Here is a 22,315-nt window from a genome sequence, read left to right as displayed (position 1 = left end):
ACTCATCCCCCAACATTATTCTCCTTGCTCTCTGGAGGGCAAATTTTAGCAGCTGGAGTATACAGAGTAGAAAACCATCTGCATTGTGTCAAACTGGGGATTTAAAGGGTACCAAAGGCCAGTTACTCTTTCTACAGCCTAATTAAAAGATAATAGCAACTCTAGTAATTTCCCTTCCATCCAAAATCTGATGCTGTTCCCTGGTAGCTTCCTTCTGCCCCTCCTATCCTCCCAGCTCAGCAGGGCTGACTAATGCCTAGGACATGCCATGAAAGTTTCGAAGTGAACTCTTCCAAAAGTTATCATTTCCAGATTAAAAAATGCCCCCATGTGGAGTGTCACAAGTTCAACCAAAAGCAATGAATCTGCCTCACTGGATTCAACCAAAATCAGAGTTCAAACTGTACTTGGATTTGTTGACTGACATCCAAGTCTTCAACACAGCAGTATTTGACTTAATGAAGTCATTAAGTGTTTAAATACTACTGGAATTTATCTCTATTTAGTATGGTAATATGTTCTGTAATAAAGGACATTTTCCTATAATGTCGGTTCAGTGGGATGCTCCAGTAAATTTGTCTTCCAGATTGTTAGAAAGATGACAAGTCACCAAAAGATGTAGTCTTTAGCGAGAACTTGAGAGCATAATTATACATACCATGTATCTCACGTTATGCTAACACAGATGGCTTCACCTGGAGTTTTTGCTCCATGTATTCTATATACTGATCTACCCGCATAAATAAATACATATATATATTAACATATTTATTTAAATGCAGCTGTTGCAAGGAACAGAAACTTTTCTTCTATCACTGAATACATCTCCCATACCCAAGGGCACCTTTGTCTGCTGGGCAAGCTTTCTGCCCAGCTTTGCAACTGCCATTCCACCCAGCCTCCCCTAGAGCACGGCTCAGCCTTGGAGAAGGCTCTAACTGTAGCAGTTCCAGGAGAAATAATGGGCTCTTGGGAATCAAGGCCAGATGGCATAGTTTAAAACTGAGCTAAGGCTACACTAAATGGTGTTAGAAACAGTATAAAGCTAGACCTGGCTTCAGGGGCAGAAACAAACATCTCCTTTGCCGTTCCCCACTGAGCCATGCGTGCCCAGAGCTTACTGGGAGAGCTGACAACTCAGCTCCCGTAATTCATATTTCTGCACACAGAAAGGACACTACATTTGAGATCCTCATAAGTAACCAGCTGAATATAGGAAAACAGAATAAGTACTAATTAATTCCGTGCATTCCAAATAAATGCACCATAAACAGAAATAGTTATCAGAGCTGAACTAATTAACTAAGATAGTAATTTACACATCCCAGAACACCGCAACCATTCAGGATTTCTGTAATTTCTCTGTAAGTATATTTTTCTCTCTATCAAGATGTAGTTGTAAGAGTCTACACTGGAAATAGAAGCAGCGTTTGTTTTGCAAGGAATAAGGGTGAGTCACGTTTCTTCTCTGGAAAAAGTGAATAGAATAGTGCATTTAGGATGTTAACTACAAAATATATTTCCACCCTAATCCAAATATTCCATAAAAGGAAAACATTTTGTTTAGTACATGTTTATAGATTTCTTTTAGAATGACTTCTTATCTAGAACTCGTGATAAATTCTTTGATACTGGATATACAAATGGATCCAAATACTGCAATTCCCTAATAGCTCTAGGGTCCACCAAGGGATAAGGGAGTTCCGTTTCTGAAATGTTTGTGCTTTGTGCACATCCAAAACATTGCTGAATTTCATTATTTACATTTATCCCTGTTTTTATGCGTGCAATGTTCTACATACAAGCTTCCAATGAGAAAATGCAAACATTAATCAGTAGCTTAATAGTACAGAGTAAAGTCAGATATCACATACAAATCAGACATAGAACTTGACAGAAATCACAGTGAGAAAAAAGGAGACACCATTCAAATAGATATTTTACTACTGTTCAGTAAGGTGAACATGTTATGTATACTCTAGAATATATTCTATGTTTAACTAAGGAGTGGGGAAAAGGGAGTAAGGAAATCACATCTCAAGAAAAGCAATCTCTTGCTTCAGCAAAAGAAAGCTCTGATTTTTAGGGGACAAGTATCTGAGAATACATTAAGAGCTGGTACGTGAATAGACAACAGGCATCATAAAACAGGCACTGTGCTAGTGTAGTTAAAGCAAACAGAAGCTCTTCCAACCCAGGATAGTGAGCTCAATACTGACACAGGAGAATTTAGGATGCTGTGAAGTATAGAAAGAGGACAAACAGGAAAGCTGTTCGAGAAAAGAAGAGGAAAAGGATTAAAAAGGCAAGAAACTGAGAATGGGAATACAACTGTAACATAAAATAAATCAACAAGACACAGCATCACCAAGTAACGGCATTAAAATTTACTCTCTTTCACATGGAACAGGGCAAAACTTAACCTACTAACTGTTAAGCACGACTTGGGGAAAACAAATAAATATTCCCAACACAAGCTTCTGAAAAAAAAAAAAAAAAATCTTACTCCCATTAAGGCTTAAAAGAATAGCTAGAAGGATGGTGTTTTGGGGTTTTTCTTCTCTTTTTTTTTGGAGATGGGGGAGGGTACAGGAAGAGAATTTCAAAAAAGAAATACATTTGGGAAGAATTGAAACATTTTTTCCCAGCTTGCCAGCAGCTCATCGAGAGACCCCATCCATCTGAGATTCTTTGGCTGTCTGCCTGGAAGGAACTTGTCAACTTGTCTTTTGCTTAAGGCAAGGAGACTTCAAACAAAGCTGTTACCATTTTCATTTTTTCAGGGGGAAAAAAAAAAAAAGTCCAAAATTTTTTTTGTGGAGAAAGACCAATTTGCCTCTTGGAAAATATAATTCTGCTAAAAATATTTTCCCTGGCTGTACTGTTAATGTGCCCTGGAATATCAAAGCCACCAATGCATGCTACCATAGTAAGAGTACAATTGCATAAAAGTTGTTTATAGAAAGGAACGAGACATAAGCCTTGAAAGATACGCTGCTGGCTTCAGTTTTAAGCATGATGACTTTTTAAAAAGGATTTTTTTTTCTTAGCTGACAATGGGCATCTTTATAAGTAGAATGGTAAAACACCACTAGCAGCAAAAAAAGCCGAGTGGCTTCACCTGGGACAGACGGTACCCACGTAACCTCCACCACGTCATGAGTTACTTTTAAACGCCAGGCAATTCCCAAGTACTGCATTCCCAGCAATGCATTTCTGGATTGTTTCAGACCAACTGGTATTTTCAATGGTAAGCTACAAAACAAGTCAGTGGGAATGCCAAGAATCAAGTTTTGTCACTCGGCTTGAAAGCATCAAAACAAGTATTATTTTCTAAGTATTTCACTGCTAGAAGAGAAAAGGCAGCAGGGACACCACGGCTCTGTTTAAGCATACAAAAATCTTTCAGCAAAAGCCTAAGGAGTAGGAGTGTGAGTTTTACCCCAGATAAATTAGTTAACCCCGTTCATTTTATGGTTTCATGAGCACTTAGTACCAGGCTCAAAGAGGAGGGATGGCGCAAGCGTGCCTCTTTTGGCAACACTCTCGGCTTAAATGGTTCATGGAACTGTGCTGTTACTCATCCATAATCACCGCTTATCTCAGTGATCAACACCAAAACATTTTTTTTTATTATTGTGCTACTCAAAAAGCTCAGAAATATTTTATAGCTACACAGCACTCAAAAGGATACATTTAAGGATCCTGTCTAGGCAATGAATTTGCTCAGCAGAGAACAGAAATAACGCGTTTAGTAACAGGACAGACAATGTTAAAATAAAGTCTTTGAAAGATAAGAAAGCACTAAAATAAATTATCAGTGCAATAATCTCTGACTCAAAGATATGATTCTCCAAATAACCATTCAAGTAACCTTCCTAGGTGAATGATTTTAGTAGAAAAGCGTTATTTGTATCTTAAAATTTGCAGGAGATAGAACAAAGATTAGATAAACAGGCTGGACATATATATCAAACTGCCACAAGTACTTTTTCCTGGATGAACTACGAAACTGCGATAAAACCTGCACAAGCAAAGGCATTTCATATATTAAACATAACTCTCTCTGACTTAACCTCTTCTTCTCCAAATACTACATCTTTTGTATGGTCCTCCAAACAGCAATCACGTCTTATTTACGGAAACAATTCAGAAGTACTGTGCCTGTAAATTTGGGATATTTACTTCTATTAGGTGGCTGGTGAGTTGTTGTCTGCATGATTTATTTTCTTTTTTTTAAATCTTGGAAAATTGAAGTCCTAAAACACTTCAAACTGTGTTAAGTTCTGGAAGAACTGGAGGCCCAAATACCTCCACGGTTTTATCAGTAAGACACTTTTTAGAGGTGCATGAAGTTTCTTTTAATTTTGTTTCAGAAATTGCTACTTTCTTTTTCCTCCCTTTACAGAAGTGAAGATACTAGTTCTGAGCTCATCTAGTTCCTTGGTAAAAATCACTGTAATTTCACTGAAGTGACTGGTACCAAGTGGAACAAAATATAAAACATTATAAATAAATTGAAAACTAGACTTCTAGTGCTTAGCTTACATGCATCTAGTGACCTAAGCATATTGCACCTTGAAGTCAGACTTGCCACACTTTGTGCAAGACATGAGCTTTGAAGAGTCTCCAAGGCTCTATAAAACTGGTGAAGCGCGTACCATGGAACATGGGAGCACAGGACACCAGTGACACTGTGCCAGAAGGAGGCAACAGGGCATAGCCCATACTGCAGGCTCCCTCCCACACAGATCAGTCACCACCTCCTAAAGGAGTAGTTTCCACATCCTGAAACCAAGAGCAGCTATTTTTCTCTTTTCTTGCCTCTACTCACATTTATTAATGTGATGGCTTTTTTTCGCTTTTCCAATTCATGCTGAGTGTATTGCTCCACTGATTTTTCACATATTGTGACAACTGAACATGTAGTGGCCTCTCATGCCCTTATGCACATAAGGAGAAATTAGTAGAGGCTGACATATTATCCTAGTCATATGAATGAAAAGACATCATTATCAATTATGAAAAGTGTTATTTTTTTAATGTAGCAGGAACAAGTCCAACCCTCCCTCAAAAACAAGCATCACCTGAACACAGAAAGAGAAACCTCTCCAGAAAACAGAGTATCCTGTAGTGCATGGTGGAATTCTGCTCCATACTCTAAAGTAAATATTTCTTCTAATACTAGAAAAACCAGATATCTTATGTTGCTGTAACAACTGAAAAGCACAGATCAACAAGTCGTTTGGTAACTCTGATTTTATTTAAGTTTTGATGAGTAAGATGGAAACTCAAGACCTTAAGACAGGCTTGTCCCCCCACTGTGCAAGATAAAAGCAAATGAGTAAGACCGATAATAAACATATGGTCATTTTGTTGGTCAGTATTTTAAGAAGCATCAAGTCAGGTTCAAATTACTCTGCAGCTGGCTAAAAGGGCCATAAAGCCTCTGTGCTTGTGGTATCAATGCACAAAACCAAAGAAAATTAAAGCTTTCACTTCTAAACCGTACAGAAAACCTACAGTTATAGGCCTCACTTCTGAATTCATACTAGGATAAGCATGCAGTTAGGCAGGAGAGGCAACCGAGATCAGAATCAGGCCCATGGTTATCCCTAGGAAGCAAATGTCATGCAACTATACTTAACTTGCAGCGTCATCCGAATCTAGTTTAATAACCAGAAAATAGGCTTTTGACAACAATAGTATTTCAGAATGACAGTGTAATTAAATTTAAGTCAAAGCTATGCAATGACGGACCATATGTTTATGTGTAACCAGCAAATTATATGCTTTTAAGCATGTCAGAATTTTCAAAAGAATTCACCATTGGAGTAATTCAACTGAGGAAATAGTGGTAGGAAACAAACTCCCCCAGGTCATTTCTTAACCAGCTGATATGATGCGATACATACAGTATGCCTCGTACCAGTTTTCCAGTTCCTACTTCCCTAAAATGCTACGCATTTTAATACCATTCAAGGACAAACCGACAGTCATGCTTCACTTGCTCCTGAGAAGCAAGGGAAGGGACTGTGTGAATGTGATGAATAATCAGAAAGGAAGTCAGTCTGCCACCCTACGTTACTAGTTCAGACTCAGTCAAGGCTGGTCAGTCATTAGCACCGTTGCATGAGCAATGCCAACACAGAATTAGTGGGCAGCCCACTGTAGTTCCTAGATGGTGGGAGGGAATGAAAAAGGAGGAGAAATTGCAGAAAAGGTCTTGATTCCACAAAGAGTGACGAGAACTTTCACAGGACAGGGCAGATCTCAAAACTTGTGTGATCTCCATTTTAAGGTGAACTAGTGGCATGCTAATTAACAGTAACAAACATTTGGTGCTTTCAAGGCAGCACCTTTGGAAATGACTTGCCTGCCGTGTTTCCCTGTTTCTGCCCCTCTCTCTGGATTCACGCATCACCTACCAAAGGAGTTCTGCTATTGCAGAAGTCTACAGTAAAGTCATCTATTAACTCCCATTTGGTGGGAAAGCAAGGAAAAATTCTCTTTCCTCTTTATTATTTTCTCAATTGGCAGAACATTTATTTTAATACATGAATTTCTAAGCTGTCCTTTAATGAAAGAAAAGTATGTGGTGGTAGAATATACTTCCTTGAAGCTGAACAGAAAAAGCTTTAATAACTCAAGTTTAAATACACTAAAGCTAATCAATCCATCCTGCATTCAAGTTTCCATTATACTTCTAAAAAGGCAAAAAACAGGTTTGTAAAAATGTAATTAAGGAGAAAGACTGCTACACACGGCATGTAAAATCAAGACTACAGCTTTAACTTCATTTGTTTTGCAGACTCATTAGTATCTTTTTCATTTAAATGTCTTGATCTGTGTAACCATATTTATATGTGAAAGAAACAACAAATTAAATTAAATTAGTCCTTATTTAAGATGTATTTGAAACAGTCTAAAACTGATGTTCTTAGTCAGTTCCACAGTTTCCAAATTAAATGGGAAAAAACCAAACTATGGTAGCAGTTTAGAAAACAGCCAAATTAATGCACATTTTTTAAACAGTGTTCTACTTCCACAAACTTGTATACTGAAACTTAACTGGTTGGGAAATCTAGGACAGATTCAGAGCATGTGCCTCCGTGTCCTACAGATGATTACTTTATCCCTGAATAATAGAGACACAAGAAGAGCGGCGAACCGAATTCCCAACCTGGATGACCCGTGGGCAGATGCACTGACTGCAGCGCGGCCCCGGCGGAGGCAAGGGCTCGCACTCGCCAAGCAAGCCGTGAACGGGTCATCCCTGTCCTGGGCACCGTGCCATTCAGACGCAGGTAGGTGCCAGGGTGAGACAGCAGCACGGGGTCCAAGGGGCAGCACCGGCTCTGTCCTGCCTCTCCTGGCACCGCTCCTCGCTGCGGTCACTGACCAAGTGTTCACGGGCAACCGCTCTCCCGTGTTCCTGCCTGTCCTGTGTCTTGCGGGTGTCCCTTCTCAGGCTGCCGGGAGGAAGCAGTAAAGGCCAATCACATCCTGGGCTGCATCAAAAGAAGTGTTGCCAGCAGATCCAGAGAGGTGATTCTGCCACTTTACTCTGCTCTGGTGAGACCTCACCTGGAGTACTGTGTGCAGGTCTGGAGCCCTCAATATAGAAAGGACATGGACCTGATGGAGAGGGTCCAGAGGAGGGCCACTAAAATGATCAGGGGGTTGGAGCACCTCTGCTATGAGGACAGGCTGAGGGAGCTGGGGTTGTTCAGCCTAGAGAAGAGGAGGCACCAGGGAGACCTAACAGCGGCTTTCCAATACCTGAGGGGGGCCTACACGAAGGCTGGCAAGAGTCTGTTTACAAAGGCCTGCAGTGACAGGACGAGGGGCAATGGCTTTAAGTTGGAGAAGGGGAGATTTAGATTGGATATTAGGAAAAAGTTCTTTACTATGAGGGTGGTGGAACACTGGAACAGGTTGCCCAAGGAGGTGGTTGAGGCCCCTTCCCTTGAGATATTCAAGGTGAAGCTCGACGAGGCCCTGGACAGCCTCGTCTAGTTGGGGGTGTCCCTGCTGACTGCGGGGAGGTCGGACTAGATGACCTTTGGAGGTCCCTTCTGGCCTGGACCAATCTATGAATCTATGAATCTATGAATCTCTGCATTAATGCGAGCGCTAGGACTGGGTGTAAGTGCAGCATTTCTATGGGAGATGTAAAGCAGAAGGGAAATTTTCTTTATCCCCTCATCACTCGTACATGGGCTCTAAGTACAGACTGATGGTATGCATATCACCAGTGCTAGTAGGGAACACCAGCGTGAATGCTGTGCTGAGAAAGAGAATTAGTGGGCAATCACACGAAGGTTCGCAACGCTTGGTATTTTCAAATTATGGTCAACAGAGGTGCATGTGCTACCACTAATGCCAACAGATTTTCCAAGTCCTATGACAGTAATCAAAAAATAATCACAGAGCAGCTGACGTTCTTTCCTGCAAGAGTCTGTGCCCTATTTAAGGATGAAAATGCTCCAGAGTGACTTATGGCTAAGAATACAGGAAATAAAAAATATGAAATAAAATATCAAAAGATCTTTTCTAACTGTACCGTTGAGAAGAGGCTGTCCTCCATGTACACTCCTTGACACCACTGCACTGTGAACGTCTTCAGGAAATCCAGTCTTGCATGACAGATCTTCACAGGTTGCTTTTATCGGTGCCTGAAATGCAAGACAAAAATTTATGTAATACTCGCAACCCCCATCCACCAGAGAAACATTCCAGTTGGCACATACTCCATTTTGCTGCCGTCTTATAAAAGCAGCCTCTTTGTTTCTGAACGGCTGTAATTAGGACCGCGAGGGCAAAGGGTTAATCTTTCTGATAACTGGAATGGAAGAAACAAATCCCACTTGTCTGGTAAGATCTAAATAATACACAATCTTGATTCTTCTGACAACTGAACATTTCCACTAAACCAGCCATCAAGACTGAAGGGGAATCATAGGGGGAACAAAAACATTCCTTTCTCTGGAAATAAATGTTGCACAAAACCCATCGGCAACTTTTTCATAGCCAGATATATGTGAGAGGAAAGACTTCAACCACTCATTTAAAATGCTTTATTTAGAGTTTTTCTATGTGAGGTTGCAGCAGTACAAGTAAACTGAGATAAAATGCTACATTTGCAGTAACTTAGCAGAACTTATATTTGTGTTAGCATTCAAACGGATACCATATAAAGCCAAATGTTTCCAATGCGATCTCCTTCTATTTCAAAGGAACCTCAAGTTAAAAGGAGAGCAGCTCATTATTAAATTTGCACAACAAGGGAAGAGCAGAGCCACTGAAACTGTTTGTTCTCTCACTTGTTAAGAAAGCTTCCTCTCAAATCACATTCTTAAAGAGTTTCATAAATACCTTTTTATTAAGAAATATAATACAGAATTTGGAAACTTGTTTGCTCTGTAGTGTTTCATGTTCAGAAGATACTTCTGATAGCTAAACTCGTTTCCAAGACAGTTTGTTGCCTACTTGGAAAAAAAATAAAAATAAAAAAAAAATAAAATGCAATTTTCTGTGGCAAAGGACTAAGACTTCTTTTCAGTGGGTTCTTTTTGTCTCATTTTAGTCCTGCACAAAACAGCAGCTCAGCTTACATGTGGCTAAGTGACCATACATGGCAAAACCCCCTTTCACGCTGTGCAAGGCAGAGAGCTCAGCTCCCACACCAGCTTGGGCTGAGATACATCCCAGAAATCGCAAGAGCCCTCACACACTCTCAAACACGCCTACATGCCAACTAAGGGCCTATCCATGTGCATGCCCAGATGTAGTATGTGGTCTTTGACAGCACGAGCAACTGTGCTGCTATATCATACCTAAATCTGATCAAGACTTAAATTAGATTTTCCTTTTTACTTTCCCAGATGGGCTTCCATCAAGTAGACTTACTCAAGGCCACGTAAGCGTGTTTGCATATACTTGGCAAAGAACGCCCTACAGGAAAAAGAAAAAAAAGGATGGAGAAGAAAGAGATGATGGTGGTATACCCATTTACCATAGTAATCTCAGGGAAAGAGAGCATTAGAGCAGAGGTGGGACAGGAGCATCTCAAACCACACAGGTTTCCTCAGGCAAGAAGGACGGGGCAGAAGTGTAATCTCTTCACTGACACACATGGCCAAGCTCAGCATGCCAACCCCTATAAAAATAACTTTATCACCGATACAAGGAGGGATTCAAAACCCATTGCATTGTACTTATGCCAACATGGTCCTAACTAAGCAGCTCAACACTGACACAAGCAAAAAAAACCCAAAACAATTACTATTTAACTCCAAGTTAATGCACTGTCTAGGTAAGCACCCAGTAAGAGAACTTGTATTTATCAAGTGTCCAGTTCACTTAAACTGTGGCGTGGGTTTAATTGTGACTTAAATAACACCTAGGTATCGCTCCAGCGTAAAATTTCTTATGTATTTATATGGAGACCCCAAAGAGAAAGCAAACACCAAGCAACAGCTAAGCTGCCAGGAGAACGTTACCTGCAAAGCTGGAACTTGGATCTGCAGCTATGCACCAACGGTCCATTTACAGGTTGAGTTTTTAAGACAAAGAGATGGTAAATCAAAAGTAATTACAATTCCAACTGCTGGTTTCCTCAGCTTTAGAACTCAAATCACAGGCTCGATAAGGGTTCCATAATTTGAAAGAAAAATAGAAAGACTTGTTTAAACTACCGTACAAAAGGTGACCTCAAAGCAAATGTGATCGAGAAGAAAAAAAATAAAAGCTTTTCATGGTATCTTTGAAACAAAAAAAGGTCCTGGGTGGGCAGCTGAGGAGATATCAGGATTTTTAACAAGTCTGCACTGATGTGCCTGGGAATCTTTCAGCCTTCCCAGCAATCTATATGTACTAAACAGCTCTTATAAACTGAAACAATGCCCACTGAAACAAAGGCTGGGGGACATGAATTGAGAGCCTTCTTTATTCTTTCATTTGCAGCCATCAATTTTATCCGGAAACAAAAGACTGTACTCTGCTCTCCAAAAACAGTCCTTTGTAAAGATTGTTTGAGAATAAAAACACAAGGGAAGGAAGAATTCAAATTTTCAGCAATTCTTAATCGCCCTATGTTAAGCGTTTTGAATGAAGTAGAAGTTGTAGCTTCAGACACACTGGGTCATATCAAGTTCAGCCTAAGAGTACTGCAAGACTTAAATGATTTTAACTCAAAGCAAAAGAGGATGCTGAAATATTTTTATCCCCTTGTCTGGGGCAAAAGGGGAAAGCCAGTGAAGATTATGGGGCACATTATTGTAATTTACAGGATTTTGTGTGATTAGTGCAATTCCCTAGACTATTTCAAACATAAGATAATATTACTCATACATTCATCTACAGAAGGACACTACTTAAAAAAACCTATCGTTTAAGATGGAAAGCAATTACCTTAGCTTGCACCCATATAAAACCTACTTAATGGAGTTACAAAGCTTTGAACAAGCTCAGCACTTGGAAAATTCTACTCTCAAGTACTAACAGACTTTGCTAAAGCAAAAGAGGGTTACTACTGAAAAATTATTCTGCTTTCCTCGTCCTTTATGGTCTATTTAGTCATTTTTAACTGCAAAATGAGTAACAAGCATTACCATCTCCAGATGCTAAAGAGCTAACACCTAGTCAAACGTGGTATCAGATCATGCATACAAACTCAGTACTGTAGACCTCAGATTAAATGCAAAGGCAAACTGCCATTATGAAGCAACATGATGTAAATTAGAAGTCCTCTGTCAAAGTTATTATTCAATCAATTCAAAGAATTGGCCATTTCGATACACTTATGGCAATTAAGCCTGCAGTTTTCATACCCTGCCCCTCAGTTACTTCAGTTTCATATCTAGATATCTGAGTAGGAACACGCGGTTTAATGTCAAGGTTGTATCCCAGCTCAATTTAAAAACAAACAAACAAAAAAAACAAAACAAAAAACAAAACCAACAACCAATCAAACAACTTGTTGATAATCCAAACTTCATAATTCTAAAGGATTCGCATTTACATCTTTTTCTAAACACCGCCAATAAATGTCTTCCAACAATACAGGCTTCATTCACACTTGTGAAAGAATAGAATCATAGAATCATCTGGGCCGGAAGGGACCTTCAAAGGTCATCTAGTCCGACCCCCACCCGCAGTCAGCGGGGACACCCCCAACTAGACCAGGTTGCCCGGGGCCTCGTCGAGCCTTACATTGAACATCTCCAGGGAAGGGGCCTCAACCACCTCCCTTGGCAACCTATTCCAGTGCTCCACCACCCTCATGGTAAAGAACTTATTTCTAATGTCTAATCTAAATCTGCTTTTTTCCCGTTTAAAGCCATTACCCCTTGTTCTGTCATTGCCGGCCTTTGTAAACAGACTGTCTCCAGCCTTCCTGTAGGCCCCCCTCAGGTACTGGAAGGCCGCTGTTAGGTCTCCCCGGTGCCTCCTCTTCTCCAGGCTGAACAACCCCAGCTCCCTCAGCCTGTCCTTGTAGCAGAGGTGCTCCAACCCCCTGATCATTTTAGTGGCCCTCCTCTGGACCCTCTCTATCAGGTCCATGTCCTTTCTATATTGAGGGCTCCAGACCTGCACACAGTACTCCAGGTGAGGTCTCACCAGAGCAGAGTAAAGTGGCAGAATCACCTCTCTGGATCTGCTGGCAACACTTCTCTTGATGCAGCCCAGGATGTGATTGGCCTTCTGGCCTGCAAGTGCACACTGCCTGCTCATGTCCAGCTTCTCATCCATCAGCACCCCCAAGTCCCTTTCCTCAGGGCTGCTTTCTAATACCTCATCCCCAAGTCTGTATTGATAGCGAGGATTGTTCCGGCCCAGGGGCATAACTCTGCACTTGCTCTTGTTGAACGTCATGAGGTTTACTTGAGCCCACCTCTCCAGCCTGTCCAGGTCCCTCTGGATGACATCCCGTCCCTCTGGTGTATCGACAAGACCACACAGCTTGGTGTCGTCCGCAAACTTGCTGATGGTGCTCTCAATCCCTCTGTCTATGTCATTGATAAAAATGTTGAACAGTACCAGTCCCAGCACAGACCCTTGAGGGACACTGCTTGTCACTGCTCTCCATCTGGACTTAAAGCCATTGAGTACTACCCTCTGGATGCGACCATCCAGCCAATTCCTTATCCACCGAACCGTCCACCCATCAAATCCATATCTCTCCAGTTTGGCGAGCAGGATGTCATGGGGGACCGTGTCAAAGGCCTTACAGAAGTCCAGATAGATCACATCCATAGGTCGTCCCTTATCTAGTGACATAGTCACTCCATCATAGAAGGCCACTAGGTTAGTCAGGCAGGACCTGCCCCTAGTAAAGCCATGTTGGCGGTCCTGAATCATCCCCTTGTCCTCCATGTGCCTAAGCATGGTGTCCAGAAGGATCTGCTCCATGATCTTCCCAGGCACAGAGGTGAGGCTGACAATAAAGCCAGGCAGAATTGCTTCGCTGGTGTTGACAGTTCTTCACTAATACCTCTTCCCAATTTCCATACTTTCTAAAGAAGTAGCCACTTAGAATGAAATTCTGTAAAAAACCACCTATTTAAAAATGCAAGCTCACCACACAACTGGAGAAGCAATTTCGTACCAGAACACGCATCCTAAATTTGCAGAAATGAACTCTTCAACACAGCTTTCAAACAGGGCTGATCTTATTCTTTCTGCATATGCCATACACCACTGGAGTTCACTAGTAGCTATTAATCTGAAATACCGAAGTCTCTGTTTTCCCACTGTTTGCATCTGCACGTACTACAACATTGGATTTCTTAATATTGATTGTACCAAAACGCGAGGGAAGTTGTTTTTGAAAGACTCCTTCCTTTTATGCTCAATGTAGGTTACTCCTATAGGAAAATAAGCCTGGGTAGTAAAGTGAGAAACAGAGCGGGGTATGCATCAGAGAAAATATCATACTATACGTTTATAATTGGACCTAGTACAGCTGCTAGTTGCCAAGTCCAGCCAATTCACGGGGCATTATTGTGCGAAGCTCAAAACAACGTTTGACATAATTATATGTATGGCAGAGCAGGAAGGGGGTATTTGAGCATTTCCTCCTTAATAACCAACATTAATTTGCAACTCTGACAGCAATATTCAACTTAAGCACAGATCACAGAAACATTTGTGACTGTGTTTAAAGACTGGGCGTTTCTTCATTAATTTAAAGGCCAAGATGGTACCCAATACTCATTCACAACTTTGTTAACTCTAGGGATCCTTCTATCCATTTTTAGTTTTGTGTACACACATCATCTGACACAGCGGGATATGCTGTACTAGGTGGGTCTTATTTTATGATGAGCTTTTACTTACTATCATAAGATATAAGATCTTCCATAAGAAAGATACTCTGCGGGATGATAGACACATCTCTGAGATGCCTTAGACGCTAAACCTGAAAACGCTCAGCAACTCTTTCTTACTGTACAACTTGCTGCAAAGAAGAGCTGCAGCAGTTTATACCCTCATGCTACTCAGTACTCCAGCAAACGTAGTACAGTTTGTTATCATGCGCTGATTGCAATTGGAGAAAAAGAAAAGTGCCCTTCATTCAAATTGTTCTGAAAGCCAAAAGCTTCCCAAGTGGGGGCCAGGCCGTGTCCTCCCAAAGGTCATCCAGTTACACCAGAAAGGGCTTTTGTTATGCCATCTTCACTTCTAATTAGTGTTCTACTTCATGAACCACAACATTTTAAATCAGAAAATCCAGGTTCTTAAACCAACACTTAAAGCTCTCAAACATTTTCCCAAAAGAATAGGGTCTGCAACTTTTATGCTACCATCTGGTTTAAAATGAATTGCCTTAAACCACCGCTGGTTACCACAGGTTACTGTAGCTTCACAAATTAGAGAGTCTCACAAACCGTGTTCGTAGCCTATTCTGTTAACCCCACTGGGAGACAACACCCATTGGCTTTATTAAACGTGGAAACATCTAGTTGGCATATCCCACGTAGCACAAAGCTGCAACTCAGTTTGGACCTTCCCCTTCCCCCAACTAGGAGAACATGGAGTGCTGCATCTTCCAAGACACGTGCTTCTCCAGACAAGCCATGGCTCCTATCAGAGAAGAATGTCATAAAATTTCAACTGCAGTAACAAAACCAAATGGAATTTTCTGTCACATTTTTTTTAATTACAAAAAAAAAAAAAGAAACAAAACAAAACCAAAACCATATCAGCTCTGTGTTTGACTATATATTCTCATTTAAGAGAGGAAACCTCCTCTCTGATTTGATGACAGCCATTGCATGGCTCATGTTGAACATCTCCACTCACGAAAACTGCTGCTAATGCTTGTGGGAGGATGCTGCGTTTTCCTGACCTTCGGGGGAGGCCTTGCAAGGTCTATCTGGAAGAACTCTTTTTGGGGGCTCACAAAATTTTAACTATGTCTTCAGCTGCTGGGTGATAATTATATGCTAATTATAAGGAATGGAGGAGTCCCTAGAGGAGTCTGTTGGTAAAAATATATTTTTTAAATATGTCAAGGAGTGCCTAGAGAAGAGGATAAATGCGCCTTTTGGAAACATGTTATTTAATTAAATACACGAATACTGACTAAAACCAAATAGTTTAAGTGAAACGTTGAAAAGATTTGGCAGCGATATACCTTCCATCTTGGAAGCTGCTGATCCTGTATCTGTTTTCATAAGCCATTTAAAAATAGAAAGCATAATTTCCCCTCTTTACTCAGACGGAGCTCCCATGATCTTTCAGTGAGAACTGCAGGATCAAATCAAATGATGAATCACGCAGATTTGGTTATATACCTCTCAAGGTGAACGGCGGCACAGCCCAACACCCAAGGGAAAAAGGTCCCTCTCAGATCACTCACAGACTACAAACATCCTTTGGCAAAAAACAAATCCTCCCTAAACTCATCCTGCAATACTGTACACTACCTTTTTTCCTCTCAAGACTCACCTCTACATATGCTATGCTAGTATTAACTCTGCCAACCAGCAAGTCTGGGTTTGGTGGTAGGTGGGGAGAAGTGCTGTTATATTTACTGTCTTTATTGCAAAAGACGTTAAGTATTCCTTCTGCTTTCATCACCCTCTGCCCTGGTAGGTCTCATTGCATCTTATGCACAACTAGTGCCGCTGGGTTAGTGGAAGTACACAGGATATTCAGTAAGGACACTACGGGTTCCTCCTATGCTGTTGAACAAAATGCAATTTAAAATAAAAACTCCAGGGAACATTAGCGGTTGCACCGCCTTTGGGGACCAGACTCATGTTTTGTATGTGCACACTGTTCGAAATAAATAAAATTTTCATCCTAATCGGAGTGCTGGCAAACTACTGAAACTATTCCAAGTTTTCTAATTTGTTTTTTTAACCTAAAAAAGCATTTACAAAAACCCGTGGCAGACAGAAAGAGAGTTTAACTGGTAAATGATCCTCTTACTCAAGCAAGAAAAGCCATTCAACAATTCCTGCTCCTTAACACATGACAAAAAGTCCCTTACGCAAGACTGACTGTATTGAGTAAAAATAACTTTACTCACAACTTCCTCAAGCTATTTTTAAATATACACATGCACTTCTGTCACAACTAAAGTGTCTTATGTGTTACACTATTCAGTTATTTTAAAAAAAAAAAACAACAAACGTAATAAATGAAATTGTTGACATGAAAGCATCATTGAAACTAATTCAGATGGGACATGACAGGGCTCCTCCAGTGATGTCTCTGGGAGTTCCTCCAATTTCTGGGAGCAGGAAGAAAAACAATAGATGGGAAGTTTTTGAATTATACACTCTTGACCAGATGTAGTTCAAAAATACAATCATTTTAGACAGTACTTTAAAAACTGGTATCATGAAAACTGTACATTCATCTTTCTAGCACATCAAGCTGCATACCCACAAAGAAAGAGCAGTAGGCGGCTTTCTAGAAAACACATATTGTTTATTAAAAATACATACACTGACAAGAGAATATATACCTTCTGTTACATCAAAAGCATATATATATACTTCTGAGCTTGTACCGTATCGGCTCAGATAATCAGAACTGGTTTAATACACAAAATTATCTCCTGTTTTGTCAACCAATGATTTCAATTCCAAAAATTGTTGACTTATGCGACCTTACATGTCCTATAATAGATGTAAAAAGCAATTGTAAAAAAAAAAAAAAAAAAAGACTTTTCACAAAATAATTTTTAAAATAGTATCTCCAATTTAATATCCAAAGAGATACTTCTCTTTATTTTTTTTTCTTCAGTTTTGCAATTATCAGAATTTTGAGGATTTGTCAGTGGTATCACTATCACCTAGACCAGACAGACAAGGATTAGAGAGCTCTTTACTGCAATATCCTGCCACATTTAACTTTTCAGATAGATTCTTTGAAGACAAAGCAAAACCAGAACAGAAAGATCTACATCCAAAAAGGCTGAGCCACTCACATAACTATCCTGTTCTGGGGCTTATGAAATGCATTATAAAATGCATTCAATTCACTTTGAAATGAGTTAATGATGTTGGAGTCTGATTTGTTAAAAAGAGACACCCTGAAACTCATTTCTATGCTTATACAATCACATTTTTACTATACTACTTAAAATAGAGTGATTTAAAAAAAAAAAAAAAAAAAAAAAAAAAAACCAAACAACAATCTAAGAGAGAGGTGTATTATGAGAGACAGAAGATGCACCCACAGAAGGAGATCTCACCGCCACTTCTGCACAAAAACGCGTTAATATTCCTCACCCCAGTTCTGCCAGCGACTGCTGCTGGGGGTGATTACGAGAGGGGTGCAGTTGGCAAGAAATGCCACTGCCGGATTCTCAGCAGAGGCAGTTTAACAGGACTGTCATTTAGGGTAGTAGCTTTATCACCTGGATACATTCTCCAAGACCTGGAATAAGACCAAAACTGCCTGCAGAGAGTAATAACTTACAACCTCTGTCATTGTAATTTGAATTCTAACCAGTCACCCAGGCATGAAAGGCTCCAAAACTGCGTTATTGTTTACTTGTCTCCAATTTAGAAATGGATAATATCCACAGAGTGATCCGGTCACCTTATAGATGAAAAAAAAATTAGAATTCCCTTTTTGAGCACTTAATTTCTACTCACCTTTCCAGTTCATTTCTAACTAACTGTAGTTTTATTCCTGTAAATGTAACTCTCATGCCAGCTTTCCCATTGCTTCTTCAATGCTGTTGTTATCCTAGTTCCAAAAACTGCAACTGTTGTTTTTGGCCAGAAAAGCAAGCCTCGCTCCTTTTACCCTCTCCTCTGTCAGGTTTTTAACATAATACTTCTAGATTCATAACAATCTGTTAACCAGGAAAATAAAGTGCAATTTTCTTACATCTCAGGCAGGCTACATATTGCCAAAAATCTAAAGCCCTATTTCCTGAACATAAACAGCACCCACAGATCTGCCTTAAAACATGCTTCCAGTTATGATCTTTCAAGTAATTCCATAATGACAGCTTTTCTACATCACTGACGAATAATGAACTCAGTAACTACAGAAAAAGGTAGTTAGGTCTTGTGTCGCAGAGAGAAAAAAGGTAAGTAGAAAGGTTCACCATTTCAAAAGACCGTGACACAAATAACCTTCTACAAACTAAAAGTAGTAGGTACGATGACAGGGAGAAAAAAAAAAAAAAAAAGTTATCACTGCATCTAGTTTGTGAGGGTTCTTTGCAGTACGCATGAAAGAAGGAGGAGAGGAAAAACAGCTTTTAAAATGAAAGTGTTGTACAGGCACAGGTCTATAAATCTGATTTCATACCCAAGCTCCAATTTTGTTACACACTATTAAAAATCAACCCTAACCTGATTTAATGGATACCCAAACAAGGGGGAAATTGGATTCCCCAACCGTAACGTGCCAGTGACACTGAGTGATACATAAAAGCAATATAGCTAGTTCCTGTCCTTAATTCATAGCTTGTGCTTTAATTTCAAACCTGCCCTGGGTAGGAACAAAAAAAAAAAAAAAAAAAGATGGAATAAAAGCTTACTGCAGAATTTGTGCTCTAAAGATTTATTGGGATAGGAAGACTAAACAGAACTGAAAGCACATAATAAACAGCACATATGGATTTGCAAAAAAAAAAAAAAAAAAGGAAAAAGAAAAAAGAAAAAAGAAAAAAGAAAAAAGAAAAAAGAAAAAAGAAAAAAGAAAAAAGAAAAAAGAAAAAAGAAAAAAGAAAAAGAAAAAAGAAAAAGAAAAAAGAAAAAGAAAAAAGAAAAAGAAAAAAGAAAAAGAAAAAGAAAAAGAAAAAGAAAAAGAAAAAGAAAAAGAAAAAGAAAAAGAAAAAGAAAAAGAAAAAGAAAAAGAAAAAGAAAAGCTGCATGTACAGATCTGCGAAGATACAAGGAATACAGAGGAGAGGAAAAAAATAAAAAAGTTAAAAAAACGAACCAGTACAAAACCAACAACAACAAAACCCACCCAAAAAACCATCCCAGCACCACAACAGTCTGTAAGTGGCACATCACAAGTTTCTGAGCAGGGCGGCTGCTGCTTTCCCATGGAAGAGGCTCATGCCCAGCCGGACGCTTCCGTGCCAGGGCCAGCCCCTTCTCCTCTCAAGACCCAAGGGATAAAATCCCCGGCTGCCGTGGACCAGCGTTTCAGCACCTCGCTCGCCTTCTGCGAGCCATCACCCCCCCACACACACACACACCCCGAGAGCGGCTCGGAAACTGCGGGGACGGACTCAACCGCCCGGAGAGGGATGGGGGGTGTCGGAGAGAGGGGGGAGAGGAGATGGGGGGAGAGGAGATGGGAGGACGAGCGGGCTCCTCCTGCCCCCGGCTGCGGCGGCGGAGGCGGCGGGGCGGGCGGGGGCACCGGCTGCGCCGCACCATGGACAGTGGCCGCCGCCTGCCCCCGCCCTGCGCCAGCCGCTGCGGCCGCCCCGGCACCCCCGGCGGCCTCGCCTCAACCCGCTCCCCCGGCCCGCCAGAAATGCCCCAACCGTAAATACCATTAAGAGGCGATGATCTGCGCCATCTGTCCCTCAGACTTACCGCCCTCGCCACCCCCGGCGCCGCGCCGGATACGAGCTCAGCCAGCACAAAGCCGGGGCGGGGGGGGACGGGACGGGGACCGACACCCACCGCGACGCTCCCCAGCTACCCCTCGGCCTCCGCTCGGGGTGTGTCGTCCCCCCTCCCGCCCCCGGCTCCGCGTTCCCTCTGGACATCCCGCGCCGCCGGAGGGGAGCCCTGCGCGGCGGCGCCCCCCCCCCCCTCGTCCCCCGGCAAAGCGCTGCCCAACTGGGATCCATTTTGTCCTCCCCCCCCTCAGCGTCCCGGCAGTCCCATCTCGCCCCAGACGCCCCCTCACAGATCCCTACTTTCTCCACGGAGAGACCCCCCTCCCGGCACCCCCGGGGAGGGGGTGAGGGGTGCCCGGCGCTGCCCCGCGGCTCCCAGCCCGGACCCCGCCGCTCGGGGCAGGCGGGGAGCCCGCCCGGGCCGCCCCGGCGAGGCCGCCGGGGGGAGGCAGCACGAGGACTTTGATAATAATAAATTAAGCACTTCGGAGCTCGAGCCCGTCCCAATGGAAATTCCCGTTAACGGCAGGGGGTGGGGAAGCCCGGCACCCAGGCGGAGGCTGATTAAATTCTTCCCGGGAAGGGATTAGCGGGCACGGGAACCGGGGGTGACCGAGGCGCGGCCCGCAGCGGCCCCCAGTCGCCCAAGGGGCGCGGGGGTGGCCCCCTGCCCCGCAACCCCGCTCCCCATCCCCACACGGGGCGGAGGGGCGGGATGCCTGCTCCGTCCCTTCACTCCGGTACTTTGTCCCCCGCGATCACCGCGGGGCCGAGTAGACACCGGACGGCCACCCCCCCCCCCCCCCCCCTTCATCTCCAGGCACCTGCTCTCCCAGGAGCGAAGGTGGTGAATCCGCGTCCCCTCAGCGGCGGTGCCGCCACCCCTCATACCCCGGGAACCCCCCTCAGCCGGCCCCGGGCACAAGCTCCCCTCTCCCCTCAGCGCGGCGCCCGGCGGCGGGGCTGCCCCCCGAGCAGGTGGCTCCATGCGAGCGGCCACGACACCCCGGGGCACCCCGGCAGCGGCGGCTGCCCCCGTCCCCCTGCCCTCTCCCGGAGACCCGCACCCCGGCAGCAGAGCCCCCGCTCCCCGCCCCCGGCTCTCCCGCCTTCCCCGGGCACCGCCGCCCGCAGGGGAACAAAGAGACGCAGCCCGGCCCCGCTCCCCGCCGGCGGTGCTTACCTGCTGCAGGGCCGCCAGCAGCATCAGCGCCAGCGGCGGCAGGATCCGCGGCGGCGCTCCCGCTACCCGGCACATGGAGGCGAGGAGGGGCGGCGGCGGCAGGGCGGCCCCCAGCAGTCCCGGAGCGCGGCTGGAGCCCGCCGAAGGGGGCGAGGGGAGCGGTGGGGAGGGTCGGGCAGCGACGGCTGCCGGGGGGCTGCGGACGGCGTCTGCCCCCGCCTGCCGGAGCCGGCTGCCGCGGCGCTGGCTGCCGGCTGCCGCTCTAGCTCATGGGCAGCGATGCAGCGGGGGAAGAGAGAGAGAGGAGAGAGGGGGGCGGAGGATGGATGAAACTCAGCTCTGGGTCAGGCTGCTTTTCTCTCTGCCGAGCCCCCTCCGCGGTGCAGAGGGTGGGCAGGGAAGAAGAGGAGGAGGAGGAGGAGGAGGATGGGCGAACAAAAGGCTGGGAGATAAGAAAGAAGTAGTCGCTGCTGCTGCGAGGCCGGTGCGGCGGCGGCGGCGGCTCCCCTCGGCTGGCTGCCTTCCTTCCCCCCCACGCCTGGATCGTGCCCGCCTGGCTCCTCCCGCCGGTGCCCCCCAGCGAGCTCGGGCAGGCGGCTCCTCTCAGCGCCTCAGCCCGGGCGCGCCAGCCCCGCCGCTGCTCCGGCCCCAGCCCTGCTGCATGCTCGCCCCGCACTTTCTCTCCCTCTTTCTTCCCCTCCCTCCACCCCTCCCCCTGCACGCAAAACCCTCCGCTGAAGCACAATGATAACAATACCCCAGCAGCCTCCGCCTGCCGTGTGTGTGTGTGTGTGCGCTCGCCCGGTGCCTGCCTGCCTCCCTGCCTGCTGCTGGCAGCTCCCCCGCCGCCTCCCGTCGCTCCCTGTCGGCCCGCACGGCCAATGGGAAGGGAAGGGAACGGCACGGCAAGCAACGGGGACCGCTGCCGCCGCCCGCGAATAGCGCTGCCCCTCCTGGGTCCCCGGAGAGCCGGCGCTGGGGGCGGCGGGGCAGGCGACCACGCCGGTACACCCTGCAACGGCTAAAGGGGGTGGGGGGTGGGGTGGGGGAAAGGAGGGGAGAAATAA

General features: G+C 44.1%; 1 protein-coding gene across 2 annotated transcripts in view; it reads right to left on the bottom strand.

Annotated features, from left to right (window-relative positions):
• CDH2 (cadherin 2) overlaps positions 1 to 21,611 on the bottom strand; it is a 122,627-nt gene extending 101,016 nt beyond the window's left edge. The window contains exons 1-2 of one of the 2 annotated variants that reach the window (XM_074146727.1): positions 21,249 to 21,611; positions 8,567 to 8,678 (exon numbers count right to left, since the gene is read on the bottom strand). In XM_074146727.1, coding sequence (XP_074002828.1) covers positions 8,567 to 8,678; positions 21,249 to 21,323 — 187 coding nt within the window. In that variant the 5' untranslated portion in view covers positions 21,324 to 21,611. The remainder of the gene's footprint in view (positions 1 to 8,566; positions 8,679 to 21,248) is intronic. The other variant, XM_074146725.1, reaches the window with a different exon arrangement.
• Positions 21,612 to 22,315: the final 704 nt, after the last annotated feature.

The sequence above is a fragment of the Numenius arquata genome, chromosome 4 (assembly GCF_964106895.1).
Source record: "Numenius arquata chromosome 4, bNumArq3.hap1.1, whole genome shotgun sequence".
In the NCBI taxonomy this organism is placed as follows: Eukaryota; Metazoa; Chordata; class Aves; order Charadriiformes; family Scolopacidae; genus Numenius; species Numenius arquata.
Note: the sequence above shows the minus strand (reverse complement) of the source record. Positions and strands in the feature narration are given on the sequence as shown.